A 19,322-nucleotide genomic window follows, 5' to 3' on the forward strand; every position below is an offset into this window, starting at 1 on the left:
AACAGTCAGACCTGTGGAAAATTACTGAAGGTTATATAACCTAATACATAATTAGAAGTGACTATGATAGACTGAACACCAGCCATAAGTCTGAACAGCAAGTCCTCCCCAGGACTTGGTGTTGCTGATGAGAAGCTCAGTGTGCCCCAGCAATGTGCACTGGCAGTCCAGAACGTCCCCTGCATCCTGGGCTGCATCCCCAGCAGCGTGGCCAGCAGGGAAAGGGTCAGGGAGAGTGATTCTGCCCCTCTGCTTTGGTGAGACCCCCCTGCAGTGCTGCCTCCAGCTCTGGGACCACAAACATCAGAAGGACATGGACCTGTTGGAGCAAGTCCAGAGAAGGCCACAAAGATGGTCTGAGTGCTGGAGCCCCTCTACTGTGAGGACAGGCTGAGAGAGTTGGGTGCGTTCAGCCTGGAGAAGAGAAGGCTCCAGGGAGACCTTAGAGCCCCTTCCAGTCTCTAAAGGGGCTCCAGGAAAGCTGGGGAGGGACTTGCTATCAGGGAGTGCAGCGATAGGATGAGGGGGGGTGGTTTTAAACTGAAAGAGGGGAGATTTAGACTAGATATTAGGAAGAACTTATTTGCTGTGAGGGTGGTGAGACCTTGGCCCAGGTTGCCCAGAGAAGCTGTGGCTGCCCCGTCCCTGGAGGGGTTCAAGGCCATGTTGGACGGGGCTTTGAGCAACCTGGTGGGAGGTGTCCCTGCCCATGGCAGGGAGTTGGAACTCAGTGATCTTCAAGGTCTCTTCCAACCCAAACCATTCTGTGATTCTTTTAGATTATGACAGAGAAAGTCAAACCTATTTCTCCTTGTTTTCAAAGAGGTGACCATTGATTCTCTGAGGTATGCTGATATCTACAAAGAATGAAGACACATATTTTGAGTGGGCCAATCTAGGCAAAGTTATCTGGATTACTGTCGTGGTTTGGCCTCAGACGGCAACAAAGGACCACGTGCAGCTGCTCACGCAGAAGAGCCCCCACGGCCACGTGGCAGGGAGGGGAAAATTGAAATAAAAAGGCAAAACTCGTGGGTTGAGACAAAGGCAATTTTTAACCAAACAGGAAAAAAAAAGAGCAAGAAATAACAACAACAATAACAGAGGAATATACAACCATGATCACGATACCGATACCGCCACTCGATACCGCCACTCACCGACCACCACTCAACGACCGCCCCCTGGACGCCCCCAACCGCTCTCCTCCCCCGGGGGTCACCGCCTCCTCCCCCTCCCAACTTCCTGTCCCCCCCCTTCCCGGCTAGCTCGCTACCCCTTGGGCATGGCTCACATGGGATGGAATACTTGTGTCCCTGCTAGGTCCTGGGGAGAATTAACCCCATCCCTGACAGACCCAGGACAATTACCCTGGAGGCTACACAGGAGGTAAGTGACTGCCTGAGCAGCTTAGATTCAGGGGAATAATGGGAACAGAATATAGACAATGAATGACTATATGAGCTAGCTGGCATTGCTGCCCTTGAAATGTTGGCTTGCACATCACTTTCATGAATGAAAGTGGATCTCATGTCAGGTTTAAATGTCCTCTATACTATGTTTCTAAGTGTCTTGAAGGACTGAAGAGGTTTAACCTGAAAAAAGATCTTGCCTTTTCTTTGGGCCTTGTGGCTGATGTATCCGGTGTAGCTCATGTTCATGGTCCATGGGTTGAAGATGTTGGTTTCATTGAAATTGCTGGGTGCCGGCTGCTGAGGTCAGTTCTGGTCTCTTCAAGGCTGCACTGTACTCGATTTTTCATCAGAGTCCATCAGTCATTAGTTGGGTGATTCTTACTACAGTACAACCAATAGCAGTCACCAAAGTGGGATGTACAATAGCAGGGTCATTTAGCAATTAACATCATACAGTTTCGTTCATTGGCTATTCTCGCCCAAAATCAGGTTCCCATGTGGTACACACTGCACTATCCCATCCTTCCGCATCACCCACCAAGTGCATCCAGGCCCTTGAGCAAAGGCAATCCCACCGACAGGTTTGCCTTTGCCTGAGGCAGGACTGACCCAGACTGTCTTCCCCAACATATTCCTCATGCGCACTACGGGGACTCTGTCTCCCTCCACAGTACGTGGGGGTTTAGACTGGGCAGGGCCAGCTTGGTTGGTAGATCCCCTGGTGTTAACTAGCCAGGTAGCCTTTGCTAAATGTGTATCCCAATTTTTAAAAGTCCCACCACCCATTGCTCTCAGTGCAGTTTTTAACAGTCCATTGTACCCTTCTATCTTCCCAGAGGCTGGTGCACGATAGGGAATGTGGTAAACCCACTCAATACCATGCTCTTTGGCTCAGGTGTCAATGAGACTGTTTCGGAAATGAGTCCCGTTGTCCGACTCAATTCTCTCTGGGGTGCCATGTCGCCACAGAACTTGCTTTTCAAGGCCCAGGATGGTGTTCTGAGCGGTGGCGTGGGGCACAGGGCATGTTTCCAGCCATCCAGTGGTTGCTTCCACCATTGTGAGCACATAGCGCTTGCCTTGACGGGTTTGTGGGAGTGTAATATAATCAATCTGCCAGGCCTCCCCATATTTGTATTTCAGCCATCGTCCTCCATATCAAAGAGGCTTTAATCTCTTGGCTTGCTTGATTGCAGCGCATGTCTCACATTCATGAATGACCTGTGCAATAGTGTCCATGGTCAAATCCACCCCTCGGTCCCAAGCCCATCTATATGTAGCATCTCTCCCTTGATGGCCTGAAGAGTCATGGGCCCATCGAGCTAGGAATAATTCACCCTTATGTTGCCAGTCCAGATCCACCTCAGCCACTTCAATCTTAGCAGCCCAATTCACTTGCTAGTTATTTTGATGTTCCTCAGTGGCCCGGCTCTTGGGTACATGGGCATCTACATGACGTACTTTCACAACCAGATTCTCTACCCGGACAGCAATGTCTTGCCACAATTCAGTAGCCCAGACAGGTTTGCTTCTGCGCTGCCAGTTGTGCTGCTTCCACTGCTGCAACCACCCCCACAAGTTATTTGCCACCATCCATGAATCTGTGTAGAGATAAAGTACCGGCCATTTTTCCCGCTCAGCAATGTCCAAAGCCAGCTGAATTGCTTTCACCTCTGCAAATTGGCTTGATTCACCTTGTCCTTCAGTGGCTTCTGCAACTTGTCTTGTAGGACTCCACACGGCAGCCTTCCACCTTCTATGCTTTCTCACAATCCGGCAGGACCCATCAGTGAACAGGGCATATCTCTTCTCATTTTCTGGTAGTTCATTATATGGTGGAGCCTCTTCTGCACGCATCACCTCCTCCTCTGGTGACATTCCAAAATCCTTGCCTTCTGGCCAGTCCATAATCACCTCTAGAATTCCTGGGCGACTGGGGTTTCCCATTCGAGTTCGCTGAGTGATCAGTGCAATCCACTTACTCCATTAGGACTCCACACGGCAGCCTTCCACCTTCTATGCTTTCTCACAATCCGGCAGGACCCATCAGTGAACAGGGCATATCTCTTCTCATTTTCTGGTAGTTCATTATATGGTGGAGCCTCTTCTGCACGCATCACCTCCTCCTCTGGTGACATTCCAAAATCCTTGCCTTCTGGCCAGTCCATAATCACCTCTAGAATTCCTGGGCGACTGGGGTTTCCCATTCGAGTTCGCTGAGTGATCACTGCAATCCACTTACTCATTGTAGCATCTGTTGCATGATGTGTGGTAGGGACCTTTTCTTTGAACATCCAACCCAGCACTGGCAGCCGGGGTGCCAAGAGGAGCTGTGCTTCTGTACCAACCACTTCTGAAGCAGATTTTTTAACATCTTGTCCTGCCCAGACTCGCCCCAGAGCCACTGCATGGACTATTTCCTGTTTAATTTGTTCAAAAGCTTGTCGTTGCTCAGGACCCCATTTAAAATTGTTCTTCTTCTGGGTAACTTGATACAGAGGGCTCACAATCAGACTGTAATCTGGGATATGCATCCTCCAAAAACCCACAATGCCTAGGAAAGCTTGTGCTTCCTTTTTACTAGTTGGTGGAGACATAGCTGCTATTTTATTGATCACATCCGTTGGGATCTGACGGTGTCTATCTTGCCATTTTACTCCTAAAAACTGGATCTCCTGTGCAGGTCCCTTGACCTTACCCTGTCTTATGGCAAAACCAGCTTTCAGAAGGATTTGAATTATTTTATGCCCCTTCTCAAAAACTTCTTCTGCTGTGTTGCCCCATATGATAATATCGTCAATATACTGCAGATGTTCCGGAGCTTCACCCTTTTCCAGTGCAGTCTGGATCAGTCCATGGCAAATGGTGGGGCTGTGTTTCCACCCCTGGGGCAATCGATTCCAGGTGTACTGGACACCTCTCCAAGTGAAAGCAAACTGCAATCTGCACTCTGCTGCCAGAGGGATTGAGAAGAATGCATTGGCGATATCAATTGTGGCGTACCACTTGGCTGCCTTGGACTCCAGTTTGTATTGAAGTTCTAACATGTCCAGTACGGCAGCACTCAGCAGTGGTGTGGCTTCGTTGAGGCCACGATAGTCCACAGTTAGCCTCCACTCTCCATTAGATTTCCACACTGGCCATATGGGACTGTTAAAGGGTGAGTGAGTCTTGCTGATCACTCCTTGAATCTCTAGTTGATGAATCACTTCATGGATGGGGATCAGAGAGTCTCGGTTAGTTCGATATTGCTGCCGATGAACTGTTGTGGTAGCAGTTGGAACCTGTTGTTCTTCCTTGCAGTTCCTGTACCCGTGCCCGTAGGACTGAAGTAGGTTGTCCATCCCACTTCCTCATGTCCTCTCCGTGGTCATGCAGGCAGAACCACAGGGTGCTTCGTGGTGTGTACCCTCTGTATTCTCTATCTTGAGTGGAGAAGTGTCTGTTTCTAACAGCTGAGATACTGGCTCGTACAGGTGGGGAGGACATATTCTCTTCCAGTTGCTGGACCTTCTGGGACAGTTTCTCCACAGCTGAGACAAGGGGAGAAGAGAGACTTTCTTCATATTGCCGAAGTCAGGCAGCCACCTCATCCACCGTTGGTCCCTCTTCACCTCTCCATTCCATCACTGCCAATGAGTTGGCATATGATGATGGGGCGCTCCGTACAAACTTCCGCCACATGGACCTTGTGCACTGGACCTCCTCAGGATCTGTGGGTGACTGTGCATTATCCAGGTCACAATAAATCATCTCCTGCATGGCTAGTTCTCTCAGGTACTGGATACCTCTCTCCATGGTGGTCCACTTGCTCGGATGGCATACAACATCTTCACTGAAGGGGTACCTTTCCCTCACACCTGATAGGAGTTGCCTCCAGAGGCTGAGGACCTGTGTCTTCTTCCCAATTGCCTTGTCAATGCCCCCCTCTCTAGACAGAGATCCCAGCTGCCTGGCTTCCCTACCCTCCAATTCCAAGCTACTGGCTCCGTTATCCCAGCACCAGAGCAGCCAGGTGACAATGTGCTCACCTGAAAGTTGGCTGAAATCTTTCCGCATGTCCCGCAGCTTGCTCAGGGACAGGGATTGAGTGATTATCTCTGAAAGTTGGCTGAAATCTTTCCGCATGTCCCGCAGCTTGCTCAGGGACAGGGATTGAGTGATTATCTCTGGTTCTGCCTCTTCTTCTTGTTCTCGTGATGACCCTGGTTCATTGTCATCCCTCACTAAGCGAACTGATTTCTTGTTGCATTTCTTCTTCTGGATAGGGGCGACTGATATGGGCACAGGTTGATTTTCTGGTTCAGTTGCAGTGCCTGCTGCAGGTGTTGGAGTAGCCACAACACCTGCTGCAGGGGTTGGAGCAGCCACAGTGTCTACTGCAGGGGTTGGAGCAGCCACAGCGTCTGTCGGCCTGGTTTCCATGTCTTCCCCCTGAGGATGCTGCACAACACCGAGCAATGCTCGGTAGATACTGGCCAAGGCCCAGCACAATGCAGTGAGCTGTGCCTCTCTGGAATAGCCACAGCATTTTCCTTTCAAATATTCTGTCACTTTATCAGGGTCCTGTAATTGTTCGATGGTAAAATCCCAGACCATTGGAGGTGAAAAAGTCTCTAGATACCTGCCCATGTTCTCCCACATGCCATGCCACCCATGACCCTCCAGCCTCGGGGCAGATCTCTTGGTGGTAGCTTTAAATAGTTGCTTAACCCTAAACAAAAACTGAAACACATTCAGAAGACCTAGCAGTAAGACCAAACTGGTTTGCACGTCCCAAGGGTATTCAAAATTCTCAAAAACTGGCGTATCCAGCATGAAAAAGGAGGTGAAAGAGCTGGGGAAAATATCCCCTCCTGCTTCCCTCATAGATTCAGTGTGTTTATCAATAAATTCCCCAAGATGTGGGCAGGAAAGCAATGCTGAATAAATGCCCCAACAAAACCATCTGAACAGTGATGCTATCATATCATAAGTTGATATCACACAGGACAGCAATATTATAATCCTGATCCCTCTCCCAGAAGTGATAAACATCATAATGGGCAGTACATAGAGCATGTAAGAGTTCACATAACACAGCCATGAAAACAAACGAAGCAACACTGTGCCCAGCAACTAATACAATAAATACAGATATAAAATTCCTTTTAACATGCTCTGGTTAGATCTGTCATTATCTCAACCCTCCGAGTGCCCCAAATTGGGCGCCAAAAAGGACTGTCGTGGTTTGGCCTCAGACGGCAACAAAGGACCACGTGCAGCCACTCGCACAGAACAGAGCCCCGACGGCCACGTGGCAGGGAGGGGAAAATTGAAATAAAAAGGCAAAACTCGTGGGTTGAGACAAAGGCAATTTTTAACCAAACAGGAAAAAAAAAAGAGCAAGAAATAACAACAACAATAACAGAGGAATATACAACCATGATCACGATACCGATACCGCCACTCGATACCGCCACTCACCGACCACCACTCAACGACCGCCCCCTGGACGCCCCCAACCGCTCTCCTCCCCCGGGGGTCACCGCCTCCTCCCCCTCCCAACTTCCTGTCCCCCCCCTTCCCGGCTAGCTCGCTACCCCTTGGGCATGGCTCACATGGGATGGAATACTTGTGTCCCTGCTAGGTCCTGGGGAGAATTAACCCCATCCCTGACAGACCCAGGACAATTACCCTGGAGGCTACACAGGAGGTAAGTGACTGCCTGAGCAGCTTAGATTCAGGGGAATAATGGGAACAGAATATAGACAATGAATGACTATATGAGCTAGCTGGCATTGCTGCCCTTGAAATGTTGGCTTGCACATCACTTTCATGAATGAAAGTGGATCTCATGTCAGGTTTAAATGTCCTCTATACTATGTTTCTAAGTGTCTTGAAGGACTGAAGAGGTTTAACCTGAAAAAAGATCTTGCAAGTAAGACACATGATTTAATGGAATAATTGATGATTAGGCTGGATTAAAGGAAGATTAAACTCTTATTCTTTGCACAGAAACTTTGAGTTAAAATCTATTATATTCCTACAGCAGAAGTTATAAGAGAGAATTACATTCTGTTGTAAAGAAATTATTTTTCTCCCTTATGGGAGTCCTAGATGAAATTCCATGGTGAGAATGAAGGAGGATATCTGATTAGACCATGTCAGCAGTGGCCAATACACTTTTAAAATACCTTAAGCAAGCTTTTTAATTGAATGAATTTAAATAGGTAAGGTAAGAAAAAATGTAAACCTTATAAGAAATCAGGAAAATGATTGAAACACAACAGTGAAATTCTCATTATTTCCATGGGAAAATCTCTACAATTTTTATTATCTAGGCATTCATTATCTAGACAATGATGAAGGACTAAGAAGTGATTATGAAACCAAAGTGGCAGAATTTCACACTTTGTCCAGTTCTCTTTCACTTTGCATCACTGGAAGCATTTACTCTTCACTTTCTGCTTTCTTGCCAATTTCACGGCTCTTTGCTCGGAGCTTGTTGACCTGCGACTCTGCAATGTCAGCCCGCTCCTCGGCTTCCTCCAGCTCATGCTGGATCTTGCGGAATTTTGTGAGATTGACATTGGAGAGCTCCTCCTGGGGATAGAAAGAGAGATAAAATAGGTTTTAAAATGTTTAATAATGTTCCGACTGTAACACTGCACTGGAAGTGCTCTGGTATTTTGCCTTTACATAATAATAAAAAAAATTAAATAAACCAAAAGACTGCTAGCGTGTAATTCTCTTTAATAATTCTAGGGGAGATCCAAAGAAATAGCTTAAATGCTAAATGTTTAGATGGTTAATAAGATATAGGAGGAATCCCTGTCTGGATAGGAAGTGCTGATGCATTTTGGAATTTTTGAATAATTATATATAATTACAGTTATTTTCAATAAATAATTTTCCATTTATTTACTGCTATATAATGATGTATCACAATTTTTGAAGGTGTTTTTGTGTTGTTTTTTTTTCTGCTAGACAGAAATGTGAAATAAAGAAAGTGAAAGGAAGCAGACATCTCCCCCCAAAATGTTGACCTGAGCCTTTGCTGGTCTTCCCAGTGATTCAATAATGCTCACAGAAAAGCATTCTACACCCCACTAGACCCACAGCTGTTCAACTGTCCTGAGTGTACAGTGAGAAAAAGACGAAAAAGTTAAGGGTTTGAAAAGAGCTATGCAGGGGAAAACACCAACACAGAATTCCACCTCCACCTGGATGGAGACTGACTCTGCACACAGGAATACTTACAGCCTCCTCAGCTTGTCTCTTGTAGGATTTCACCTTCATTTGAAGTTTGTCCACCAGATCCTGGAGCCTGAGAACATTCTTCCTGTCTTCTTCAGACTAAAGAGAAGGACAAGAAAGAGAATCACCTCTTTGCTCCCCCTATTTAAATGCCCTCTAGAGGAAACACAGAGTAATATTCCTTATTGACTATTGGTGTCCAGTAAAACAAAGGTTATAAGCTGGATCTTCCTAACATGACCAGAAAGATAATTTCTTCTGATTATCAGTCTTCTCCTTTTTAACTGTGGGATTCAGGCAGAAAGAAATCCCTCTGGGCTACATTTGTGTTTACTGCAAGAAACATTACCCTGGAGGCTACACAGGAGGTAAGTGACTGCCTGAGCAGCTTAGATTCAGGGGAATAATGGGAACAGAATATAGACAATGAATGACTATATGAGCTAGCTGGCATTGCTGCCCTTGAAATGTTGGCTTGCACATCACTTTCATGAATGAAAGTGGATCTCATGTCAGGTTTAAATGTCCTCTATACTATGTTTCTAAGTGTCTTGAAGGACTGAAGAGGTTTAACCTGAAAAAAGATCTTGCAAGTAAGACACATGATTTAATGGAATAATTGATGATTAGGCTGGATTAAAGGAAGATTAAACTCTTATTCTTTGCACAGAAACTTTGAGTTAAAATCTATTATATTCCTACAGCAGAAGTTATAAGAGAGAATTACATTCTGTTGTAAAGAAATTATTTTTCTCCCTTATGGGAGTCCTAGATGAAATTCCATGGTGAGAATGAAGGAGGATATCTGATTAGACCATGTCAGCAGTGGCCAATACACTTTTAAAATACCTTAAGCAAGCTTTTTAATTGAATGAATTTAAATAGGTAAGGTAAGAAAAAATGTAAACCTTATAAGAAATCAGGAAAATGATTGAAACACAACAGTGAAATTCTCATTATTTCCATGGGAAAATCTCTACAATTTTTATTATCTAGGCATTCATTATCTAGACAATGATGAAGGACTAAGAAGTGATTATGAAACCAAAGTGGCAGAATTTCACACTTTGTCCAGTTCTCTTTCACTTTGCATCACTGGAAGCATTTACTCTTCACTTTCTGCTTTCTTGCCAATTTCACGGCTCTTTGCTCGGAGCTTGTTGACCTGCGACTCTGCAATGTCAGCCCGCTCCTCGGCTTCCTCCAGCTCATGCTGGATCTTGCGGAATTTTGTGAGATTGACATTGGAGAGCTCCTCCTGGGGATAGAAAGAGAGATAAAATAGGTTTTAAAATGTTTAATAATGTTCCGACTGTAACACTGCACTGGAAGTGCTCTGGTATTTTGCCTTTACATAATAATAAAAAAAATTAAATAAACCAAAAGACTGCTAGCGTGTAATTCTCTTTAATAATTCTAGGGGAGATCCAAAGAAATAGCTTAAATGCTAAATGTTTAGATGGTTAATAAGATATAGGAGGAATCCCTGTCTGGATAGGAAGTGCTGATGCATTTTGGAATTTTTGAATAATTATATATAATTACAGTTATTTTCAATAAATAATTTTCCATTTATTTACTGCTATATAATGATGTATCACAATTTTTGAAGGTGTTTTTGTGTTGTTTTTTTTTCTGCTAGACAGAAATGTGAAATAAAGAAAGTGAAAGGAAGCAGACATCTCCCCCCAAAATGTTGACCTGAGCCTTTGCTGGTCTTCCCAGTGATTCAATAATGCTCACAGAAAAGCATTCTACACCCCACTAGACCCACAGCTGTTCAACTGTCCTGAGTGTACAGTGAGAAAAAGACGAAAAAGTTAAGGGTTTGAAAAGAGCTATGCAGGGGAAAACACCAACACAGAATTCCACCTCCACCTGGATGGAGACTGACTCTGCACACAGGAATACTTACAGCCTCCTCAGCTTGTCTCTTGTAGGACTTCACTTTCGTTTGAAGTTTGTCCACCAGATCCTGGAGCCTGAGAACATTCTTCCTGTCTTCTTCAGACTAAAGAGAAGGACAAGAAAGAGAATCACCTCTTTGCTCCCCCTATTTAAATGCCCTCTAGAGGAAACACAGAGTAATATTCCTTATTGACTATTGGTGTCCAGTAAAACAAAGGTTATAAGCTGGATCTTCCTAACATGACCAGAAAGATAATTTCTTCTGATTATCAGTCTTCTCCTTTTTAACTGTGGGATTCAGGCAGAAAGAAATCCCTCTGGGCTACATTTGTGTTTACTGCAAGAAACAGTGCGTGAACCCAAGGAGGTCTCCTGCCATACCTGGTAGGTCAGCTCCTTCACCCTCCTCTCGTACTTGCGCACACCCTTCACGGCTTCAGCGCTGCGCTTCTGCTCAGCATCCACCTCCCCTTCCAGCTCCCGCACCTGCAACGAGAAGCCCAGCTTTGGAGCTCCCCTGGTATCTCCCCAGGGCACGTGTTCCCTCATGCACAAATACCAGCCCTACGCACTCTGGCCTCCAGCTTCTGGATTTGCTTCTTGCCTCCTTTCAGAGCCAGCTGCTCCGCCTCATCCAGACGGTGCTGCAGGTCCTTCACCGTCTGGTCCAGGTTCTTCTTCATCCTCTCCAGGTGAGCACTGGTGTCCTGCTCCTTCTTCAGCTCTTCGGCCATCATGGCTGCCTGATGAGAGCAAACAGGCAAAGCAATTTTGGGGCTGCAGGCATTTTTTGAGAGAATACATTTACCATCGGTACAGAAGGAAGACCCCAGCTCACATCTGTGATGGCCTTCTTGGCCTTCTCTTCAGCATTACGAGCTTCCTGGATCGTATCCTCCATTTCACTCTGAATTTGGGAAATGTCTGTTTCCAGCTTCTTCTTGGTGTTGATCAAGCTGGTGTTCTGTTGAGCAGCACCAGAGATTTGTTTTTGTTAGCTCATTATTTCAAATCAAGAACATTAAAGGATTTTGAACTATTTCAGGCATTATGTGAAAAATCGATATCATAGATCTTTCTGAAAAATTTCTTATCACTGGGGAATTATGCTTTTTTTTTCCCCTCCAACACCTAATTTATAATTTTGAAAAAGTGTACTTAGAAATATAATCTGTGCCACATGTCATGGCACCAAGGCAGGCACTGAAAAGTAATAAAAATAGAGCGAGGGAAGTCAGTAAAATATCTTCTCTTCAATGTAATTAGGAAAGATTAATTCACTCTCATCAACTGAAAAGAGAAAAATTTGTAATGTAGATAGGATGGATGCCTTCCAGCGTCTTTTCAGCATTAGAAACCAGATACTTTCCATAGACTTAAGCACTTGACTGACTGCTGGATGACTGCTATGACACATAGCTCATGTCAAAGTCTGCTTAACATGGGCCACATCAGGGCCAGGAGTTCACACTCACTGCCTTGCTAGAGTGAACAAGCACATTTTTGAAGGAATATGAGGATTCCCTAGTGGTACCTTTCAACCAAGCAAGGAATGAATATTGCTGGAGTCTCAGAGTTTCAGTCCCTGACTGCTCAGATGGCAAGTTATTTGGCAAGGCTGACCAAAAAAATTGGTCCCTCTCAGTGTCTTTCCTTTGGAGATTATAATAGGATGCAAAGAAGGAAGAAGCATAGGTTTCATCGAATGCAGCCTGTGAACACAGCAGTGTACACTTTCTGCAAAAGTTTCTTTTAGTATCATGATGATTACTTCAGAAAAGATAAGTCTTGTCTTTGAAGTTGCGCATCGAATGTTGACGGGAATAAAGCATACCCGTGTTCTCCTACTTACGAAGAGTGCCATTTGTCACCAAGTGGCCTCACCTGGGTATGGAGGAGCTGTACACGCTCACTTGCATCCATCAGTTCCTGCTCAGCCACCTTTCTACATCTCTCTGTCTGTTCCAGTGCTGCCCGTAGCTCCTCAATTTCAGCCTGCAGCAGGTTTGCTCTGCGCTCCACCATGGCCACCTGCTCCTTCAGGTCCTCCTGTGTCCTGAGAGCGTCGTCCAAATGTATCTGGGTATCCTGTAGAGCCATTGAACGAATTATAAGCAGATTGTGAGCTGTTTGGCACGGAAAATATCAGCTAAGGCATTTATCTGTAGGTGACTTCTGACCTTGAGCACTCCCTGTGTGTTCCTCAGGTTCTTTTGTGCCTCTGCAGCCTGGCGGTTGGCGTGGCTCAGCTGGATCTCTATTTCATTCAGGTCTCCCTCCATCTTCTTCTTCAGCCGCAGGGCTTCATTCCTGCTCCTGATCTCAGCGTCCAGGGTGCTCTGCATGGACTCCACAACTCGGAGGTGGTTTCTCTTCAGCTGGTCGATCTCCTCATCTTTTTCTGCTACCTTCCTGTCAATCTCAGACTTCACCTGGTTGAGCTCAAGCTGGAGGCGCAGGATCTTCCCCTCTTCATGTTCTAGGGAGGCCTAGAAAGGAACAAATCAGAATACTTCATATGTGACAAATCTTGAACCTAAACCTCTGGACTGCCATGTTTTAATATCACTACACTTTTCTGCAAACCCTCTTTTTCTCTTGTGCCTGGGAATGACTTCACAGCACTTACAATGAGATAAAGAACCAAGGTGTGTAAAAGCAATAAATAATGCTGTGTACCTCAGCTTCCTCTAGGGAGGCTTGGAGTTCAGATTTCTCCTGCTCAATCTGCTTCTTGACTTTCTCCAGCTCATGAATCGCCTTTCCTCCCTCGGCAATCTGCTCCGTGAGGTCGGAAATCTCCTCTGTGGGAACAAAGACCAATGGCATGGTCAGGCACAGAGCAGAATGGGAAGGGCCCCGTCACACCAAGGTGACAAGCCTCTTGGGTGACCTGCGGGCACAGACCCATAGGGAATGGTGGACCTGGAGAAAGCCCTGCCAGGAGCAGAGGGCCAGGGACTTACGCTGCAAGTTCTTGTTCTCACGCTTCAGCGTTTCCAGGTGGTCCAAGGACTCCTCATAGGCATTCTTCATCTTAAAGAGCTCCGTGCTGAGAGAGCGAGACTCCTTCTGGGAGGCTTCCAGCTCAGCCTGCGTTTCCTCATACTTCTGCTTCCACTCTGCCAGGATCTGAAGAGAAACGGGGTGTGAGTATGCATGTGGCAATGAGGAGGGGAAGCTCTGCCCAGGAGCCCCAGGCCTGGAGCCCAAAGCACCTTGTCAAAGTTCTTCTGCTTCTTATCCAGAGCTGCGCAGGCAGCATTTGATCGCTCCACGTCAATCATCAGGTCCTCCACTTCATTCTGCAGCCTCTGCTTTGTCTTTTCCAGGGAGGCACATTTGGCATTGACAGCTTCAACGTGTTCCTCTGCATCCTGCAGGCGCTGTGCCAGCTTCTTCCTGGGAGGAGATAAGCACAGCTCCAGGTTAGAGCTAAACGGTCAATGGCATTTGTGTCTCAGCGCCTACTGAGCATTTGGCCTGTCTTACGCTTTCTAGCCCTAAAGGCTACGTTTGTCCTTCCAATCTTCACTTTTCCCAGAACATTCTTTTCTTCTCCCTCTCTCTCCCCTTTACCACAAAGACTGTATGTCCCTGCCTTCATCCCACCCCTGTCCTAGCCCACTCTCAGAGGCTCCAGTTTCCCTTGACAGTCTCAGTCTTCTACAGCCATTTGACTTCCCACTTCCCACGTACTTGGCCTCCTCCAGCTCCTCCGTGCGCTGAATAGCGTCCGTCTCGTATTTGGTTCTCCACTGGGCCACTTCGCTGTTGGCCTTGGACAGGGCACGCTGCAGCTCCCCCTTGGCCTCCTGCTCCTCCTCATATTGTTCCCGGAGCAAGTCACAGTCGTGGCGAGCAGATTGCAAGGCGTGGGCCAGGGCGTTCTTGGCCTGGGTAGAAAGTGGGATTGGGACACCAATGGTAATATCCTGGGAAACCTCTTCCAACTAATTAATTTAACACGGGAAGCATAGCTTCTGGGAGGGTGTGGGTGTTTGCAATGAAGGACAGGGGCAAGCCTGGAGGAAACAATCCACTAATTGCACTCCCCACAGAAATGAAACTCTTCTCCCAGTATGGCCTGTGCTAAACAGACCCTGCCCCCACAAGGCGGTGGGGAGTTAAGAGTGCTTTCAGTGGCCAGCTCTAGGAAAATTCATCACCTTTAGCTCTTTAGCTCTGGAATAGCTAAGATGAGAAGACTTGGACTGGATGACCTAAGCAGTTTGGTTTCCTGTGGCATCATGATTTGAGTTACCTGTCTTAAGCAGCTCTTAGAGAGGAGGAATCTAAATCTAATGGATAAGGCAAAATTTGAAAGTCTGCTCACCTTTATCTCTTCCTCTAAGTGCCTCTTGAGTTCCTCTATCTGCTGTGTAAATGCCTGCTTGCCTCTTGACAGCTGAGAAATTAGGACATCTTTCTCCTCCACCTGGCGCGAATATTCACCTGGGAAATTTCAGATCAGTAAAAGAACATTTTTATGACTACTTTAAAAGGTTAAAAATTTATAATTAAATGCATATATTAGTATTTTGAATTTAGAAAGATTTTATTTCTTTCGTGGAATCCTAATCACTGACATCTCTCCATATCTGTGAGTATTCCAAAGTCTTTCTCTTAGAGGCAAAAAATGAGATACGTCATGCTTCTTTGTCCCATATCTGACTAGTCTTCCTGTATATTTGCACTAACTCCAGTGGTCACTTCAAGGCTTGAGCTTACAGAAAGAGCACTATATGGTGTATGTGCTCAGGTATACTACTGCCCTTTCCTGGATATGTCCTGGGAAGCAGGAACATATCCAGGAAGAATGAAGTCTAGGCTATGGGATAGATGAATTCTTCTTTGAAATTCCAGTCAGAAAACCATAGAAAAGTCCAGGTTGGAAGGGTCCTTGAAAGGTTATCTGGTCCAACATTTCCTGGGAAAGGGACCCTAGATGAGATCATCTAGCAGCCTGTCCAGACATGTCTTAAAAACCTTCAATGATGGGGACTCTATCACACTTCTGGGAAGTTTGTTCCAGTGACAGATTGTTACAGTCCCTTAATCATGTGATTGGTCCTGCTCCAGGATGAATCTCTATGGTACTGGGGAGCCTAGCAGTTGGCACAGCACTCCATGTGTGGCCTCACCTATGCTGAGCAGGGGGAAGGATCACCCTCCGCTAGCCTGCTGGCAACACTTCACCTACAGCAGGTCAGGATTACTGAATCCTGCAATCCAAAGATGTGGCTGGCTTTGCCACAAGAGCACATTTCTGGCTCATGTTTCCACCAAGACTTCGAGGTCTTTTTGTCCCCTTTTTTAGGCCCCAGGTTACATACAGTGTTCTCCTAAAAAACACAAATGTCTTACCAGATTCTGTCTGTAGCCGAGCTCTCTGAGCACTAATGTCATTGATTACGCGCTGTTGTTCCTCCTCCTTAGTCTTAATCTCACTGAGCTGATCTTCTAGGGAGCGACACATCTTCTCCAGATTTGCCTATTTGCATGAAGAACAGAATGAAAGATGATTGGTTGTTCAACATATAGTTACTGAGAATCTGAAGTCTTATGAAGGACAGAAATAAAAGCCAATGATTTAGAAGGAAAGTCGAAATGTCTCAGTTAACTGATATATAGTCCTATGAAACTTTCATCCTTAATTCAAACACTTGTATAATTTATTAATGTTCACTCAATTTTTCAGTAGATAAAAAGGATGATGGAACACCATAACATGACGAATTATTTTAAATTCCTGTTTGAGTCTTAGTGATTATGTCATGGAATTATTTAAGGAAGGTAAAGAAAAATAGGAATAAACAGGAAAGGGCAGGGTAGGAGTAATTTCTATTTCAGAAGGACTAAAAAATAGATAAGTTCAGGGTCTTTCGTTTCACTGTCATAGTATTCTGAACCAAGCAGTAAGATCCTACTTCTTTAGGGTACGTGCTTCAGGTGAAGTACCCAAATGACATAATATATTAATATACTGATACTGAAATATATAAATTAAAGTACAAGTTGTAAAGTGCAAATATTTATCTTGAAGTATCACCAACTTATATTTCTATGTGAAAACATAAACACTTCATTATGTTTGAATTATTACAAAGAAACATTTCAGTACCTTGGCTTTGGAGACAGACTCCATGTTACTGGCCAAGTCATCGATCTCCATCTTCAGCTCACTCTTCTCCTTCTCCAGCTTCTGCTTCACTCGCTGCAGGTTGTCGATCTGCTCCCCGAGCTCGGCCGTGCTGTCCGCGTGCTTCTTCCGCAGGGCGGCAGCCGTGGCTTCGTGCTGCAGCGTGGCCTCTTCGAGGTCGCGACGCATCTTCTGAAATTCTGCCTCACGCTTCTTGTTCATCTCCATCTGAGCTGCAGTAGCTCCTCCTGCTTCTTCCAGGCGCTCGCTGATCTCCTCCAGCTCCCTCGAGAGGTCGGCACGATGCTTCTCTGCTTTTGCCCGAGAGGTTCGCTCTGCCTCAATTTCCTCCTCCAGTTCCTCAATACGCGCCTGGGGAACATTAGGCACCCCTCACACCCATGCCCTTCTCCTTCCTGACCCAAGACTGGATGAAAGAGGGGAAGGAACAGAGACTTGCCTGCAGCTCCTTGATCTTCTTCTGTAGCTGCATGCCCAGGGCTTGCTCATCCTCGATCTTGCTCTGGATCTGGCTGATTTCAAAGTCTTTCCTTTGGGCAAAGCAAACCATGTTAGAGCTCAAAGAACACAGACAAGTCCACCAGCCCAGCACTCAGGTGCCCCACAGCCACACTCACTTCTTCAGTTTCTCATCCAGCTGCTGCTTATCATTTTCCAAATCCATTATGCAATCCTGGTGCATCTTCAGGTCTCCTTCGAGTTTCCTCTTAGCTCTCTCAAGGTCCATGCGCAGCTTCTTCTCCTGCTCCAGGGACCCTTCCAGCTAAAGAGAACAAGGCCATCAGTGCTCTACCAGCCAGGTCTAAGTCCGTACCGGTCCTGTTCTTGCTGTATGGCTGTGTGCTTACATCGTCCACTTGCTGCTCCAGCTTGGTCTTAGCTTTGGTCAGCGTATTGACTTTGTCCTCTTCTGCCTGCAGGTCATCCAGTGTCTGCTGATGGGCCTCTTGGAGGGCTTTCTTCTCTTTTGTCAGCTTAGCGATGGTCTCATCCAGGGCTGCCATCTCCTCTGTGAGGTTTTTCACCTTTGAGAAGAAGGGAGAAATTGTAAATAATACAGACATTCTGTAACAGCACAGTTCCATTTTCCAGACCACAATTAACAGGTTCTGTCTCATACCTTGTTTTCTGTGGCATGTTTTTCCTTCTCTACCTTGGCCAGTGTTAACTCAAGATCGTCAATGTCCTTCTTCAGCTCTGAACATTCATCCTCCAGTTTCCTCTTCTTGGCTGTCAGCTCAGCATTCATCTCTTCTTCCTCTTCTGCTCTCTCTGTTAGCTCCTTAATTTTAGCTTCCAGCTGGATTTTGGCTTTAATGAGCTGGTCACACCTTTCTTCAGCGTCAGCCAGACCATCAGCTTCCTACACATTATTCATGATGATAACATACCATAATTATATAGTATACAAAGTTGTATAAAGACATGGTAATTACTGATGTATGTTGTTATGTATGATTTAAAATGTCTTACTGTAAATTGTATTATTTACTGATTGGAAAGTGTTTGTTTCTCTCTTGATTTGACAGTATAAGGAACCAGCTGCAATAATTAATTGCAAATGTATTAGTATTTTTAGATTTTAGCTTGGCTTTTCTATGTGGTTTTCCTTCCTATTTTATAAATAATGTGTATATTTTTAAAATAAATACTGGTTTTGGGATATTGTGTCTGGTTCTGATACATTTGGGTTCATTTTACACAGGACATTATAAGCCAAAAATATTAGCAATACTCACAGCCTGCACTTGGAGCTGCAAATCATTTTTCTCCTGCAGTAAAGAAACGGTTTTCTCACACAGCTCCCTCCTCTTTGCCTCAGACTTTGCAAGCTCTTCCTTGGTTTTCTCAAACTCCCCCTTCATGTTGGCCATCTCCTTCTCAGATTCGGCGCTCTTCAGCAAGGGCTTGATCTTGAAGAACAGCTTCATCCAAGGCCAGTGCTTGACATTCATGAAGGACCGAACATTGTACTGGATACAGAAGATGGACTCCCTGAAAGGTAATAAAAACATATTATATTAATTATTTTTAGATTTATAATGCATATTTAATTGTATATATTGATATGTGTAATATGTAGTTCTAAATATAATTCTTGATGGTTTTAGTTCTATATGTCTTTGTGTATATTACATATTTATTATGTATTTAATAATTTATTTTTATTAATAATCTTCAGTATATTGAATATATTTAGAAATATATCTGTATCTCTGAAGAAAACTCCCTAGTTTGAAGATGACTGTCAACCTGTGTCTAAGGTCCAGATGTTTGGACTTCCTTCATGGCCAAAGAAAAATATGCCTCCAGAAACTGACTTGGTCCCTTTAATGAAACTTATCCAAGGGAAGAGGATATTTCTTTTGTGCTAGAAGTATGTGTTTCTCACCTTATGGTTGTAATGGTGACTTAAAATTAGCTTAGACTAGATATCTGGTTTCTGGACGTACATATAATGTAGCCATTTAGAGAATTTAACAAAAATTAGTACAAAGGGTGATATAAGTTAAAAATTATAATCTTTTTCCTAAATCAGGTTATTATTCTGCTTCATCTACTGCCAGGATATACTTGCAAATACATTCATATTGGTG

General features: G+C 45.0%; 1 protein-coding gene across 3 annotated transcripts in view; it reads right to left on the minus strand.

The window, feature by feature from the left end:
- Window positions 1-1,268: 1,268 nt before the first annotated feature.
- LOC106896760 (myosin-3) overlaps window positions 1,269-19,322 on the minus strand; it is a 28,909-nt gene continuing 10,855 nt past the window's right edge. The window contains exons 20-39 of one of the 3 annotated variants that reach the window (XM_014956978.1): window positions 18,465-18,720; window positions 17,846-18,088; window positions 17,574-17,750; window positions 17,343-17,488; window positions 17,165-17,255; window positions 16,687-17,076; window positions 15,930-16,056; window positions 14,899-15,017; window positions 14,262-14,458; window positions 13,781-13,964; window positions 13,529-13,694; window positions 13,242-13,366; window positions 12,743-13,051; window positions 12,447-12,650; window positions 11,401-11,526; window positions 11,135-11,305; window positions 10,944-11,048; window positions 10,570-10,665; window positions 9,229-9,912; window positions 1,269-1,595 (exon numbers count right to left, since the gene is read on the minus strand). In XM_014956978.1, coding sequence (XP_014812464.1) covers window positions 9,760-9,912; window positions 10,570-10,665; window positions 10,944-11,048; window positions 11,135-11,305; window positions 11,401-11,526; window positions 12,447-12,650; window positions 12,743-13,051; window positions 13,242-13,366; window positions 13,529-13,694; window positions 13,781-13,964; window positions 14,262-14,458; window positions 14,899-15,017; window positions 15,930-16,056; window positions 16,687-17,076; window positions 17,165-17,255; window positions 17,343-17,488; window positions 17,574-17,750; window positions 17,846-18,088; window positions 18,465-18,720 — 3,385 coding nt within the window. In that variant the 3' untranslated portion in view covers window positions 1,269-1,595; window positions 9,229-9,759. Of the gene's footprint in view, window positions 1,596-7,701; window positions 8,001-8,657; window positions 8,754-9,015; window positions 9,913-10,569; window positions 10,666-10,943; window positions 11,049-11,134; window positions 11,306-11,400; window positions 11,527-12,446; window positions 12,651-12,742; window positions 13,052-13,241; window positions 13,367-13,528; window positions 13,695-13,780; window positions 13,965-14,261; window positions 14,459-14,898; window positions 15,018-15,929; window positions 16,057-16,686; window positions 17,077-17,164; window positions 17,256-17,342; window positions 17,489-17,573; window positions 17,751-17,845; window positions 18,089-18,464; window positions 18,721-19,322 lie in introns of those variants that run through there. The other 2 variants (XM_014956980.1, XM_014956979.1) reach the window with 2 other exon arrangements.

This window comes from Calidris pugnax, unplaced genomic scaffold, assembly GCF_001431845.1.
Source record: "Calidris pugnax isolate Ruff unplaced genomic scaffold, ASM143184v1 scaffold304, whole genome shotgun sequence".
Taxonomy (NCBI): domain Eukaryota; kingdom Metazoa; phylum Chordata; class Aves; order Charadriiformes; family Scolopacidae; genus Calidris; species Calidris pugnax.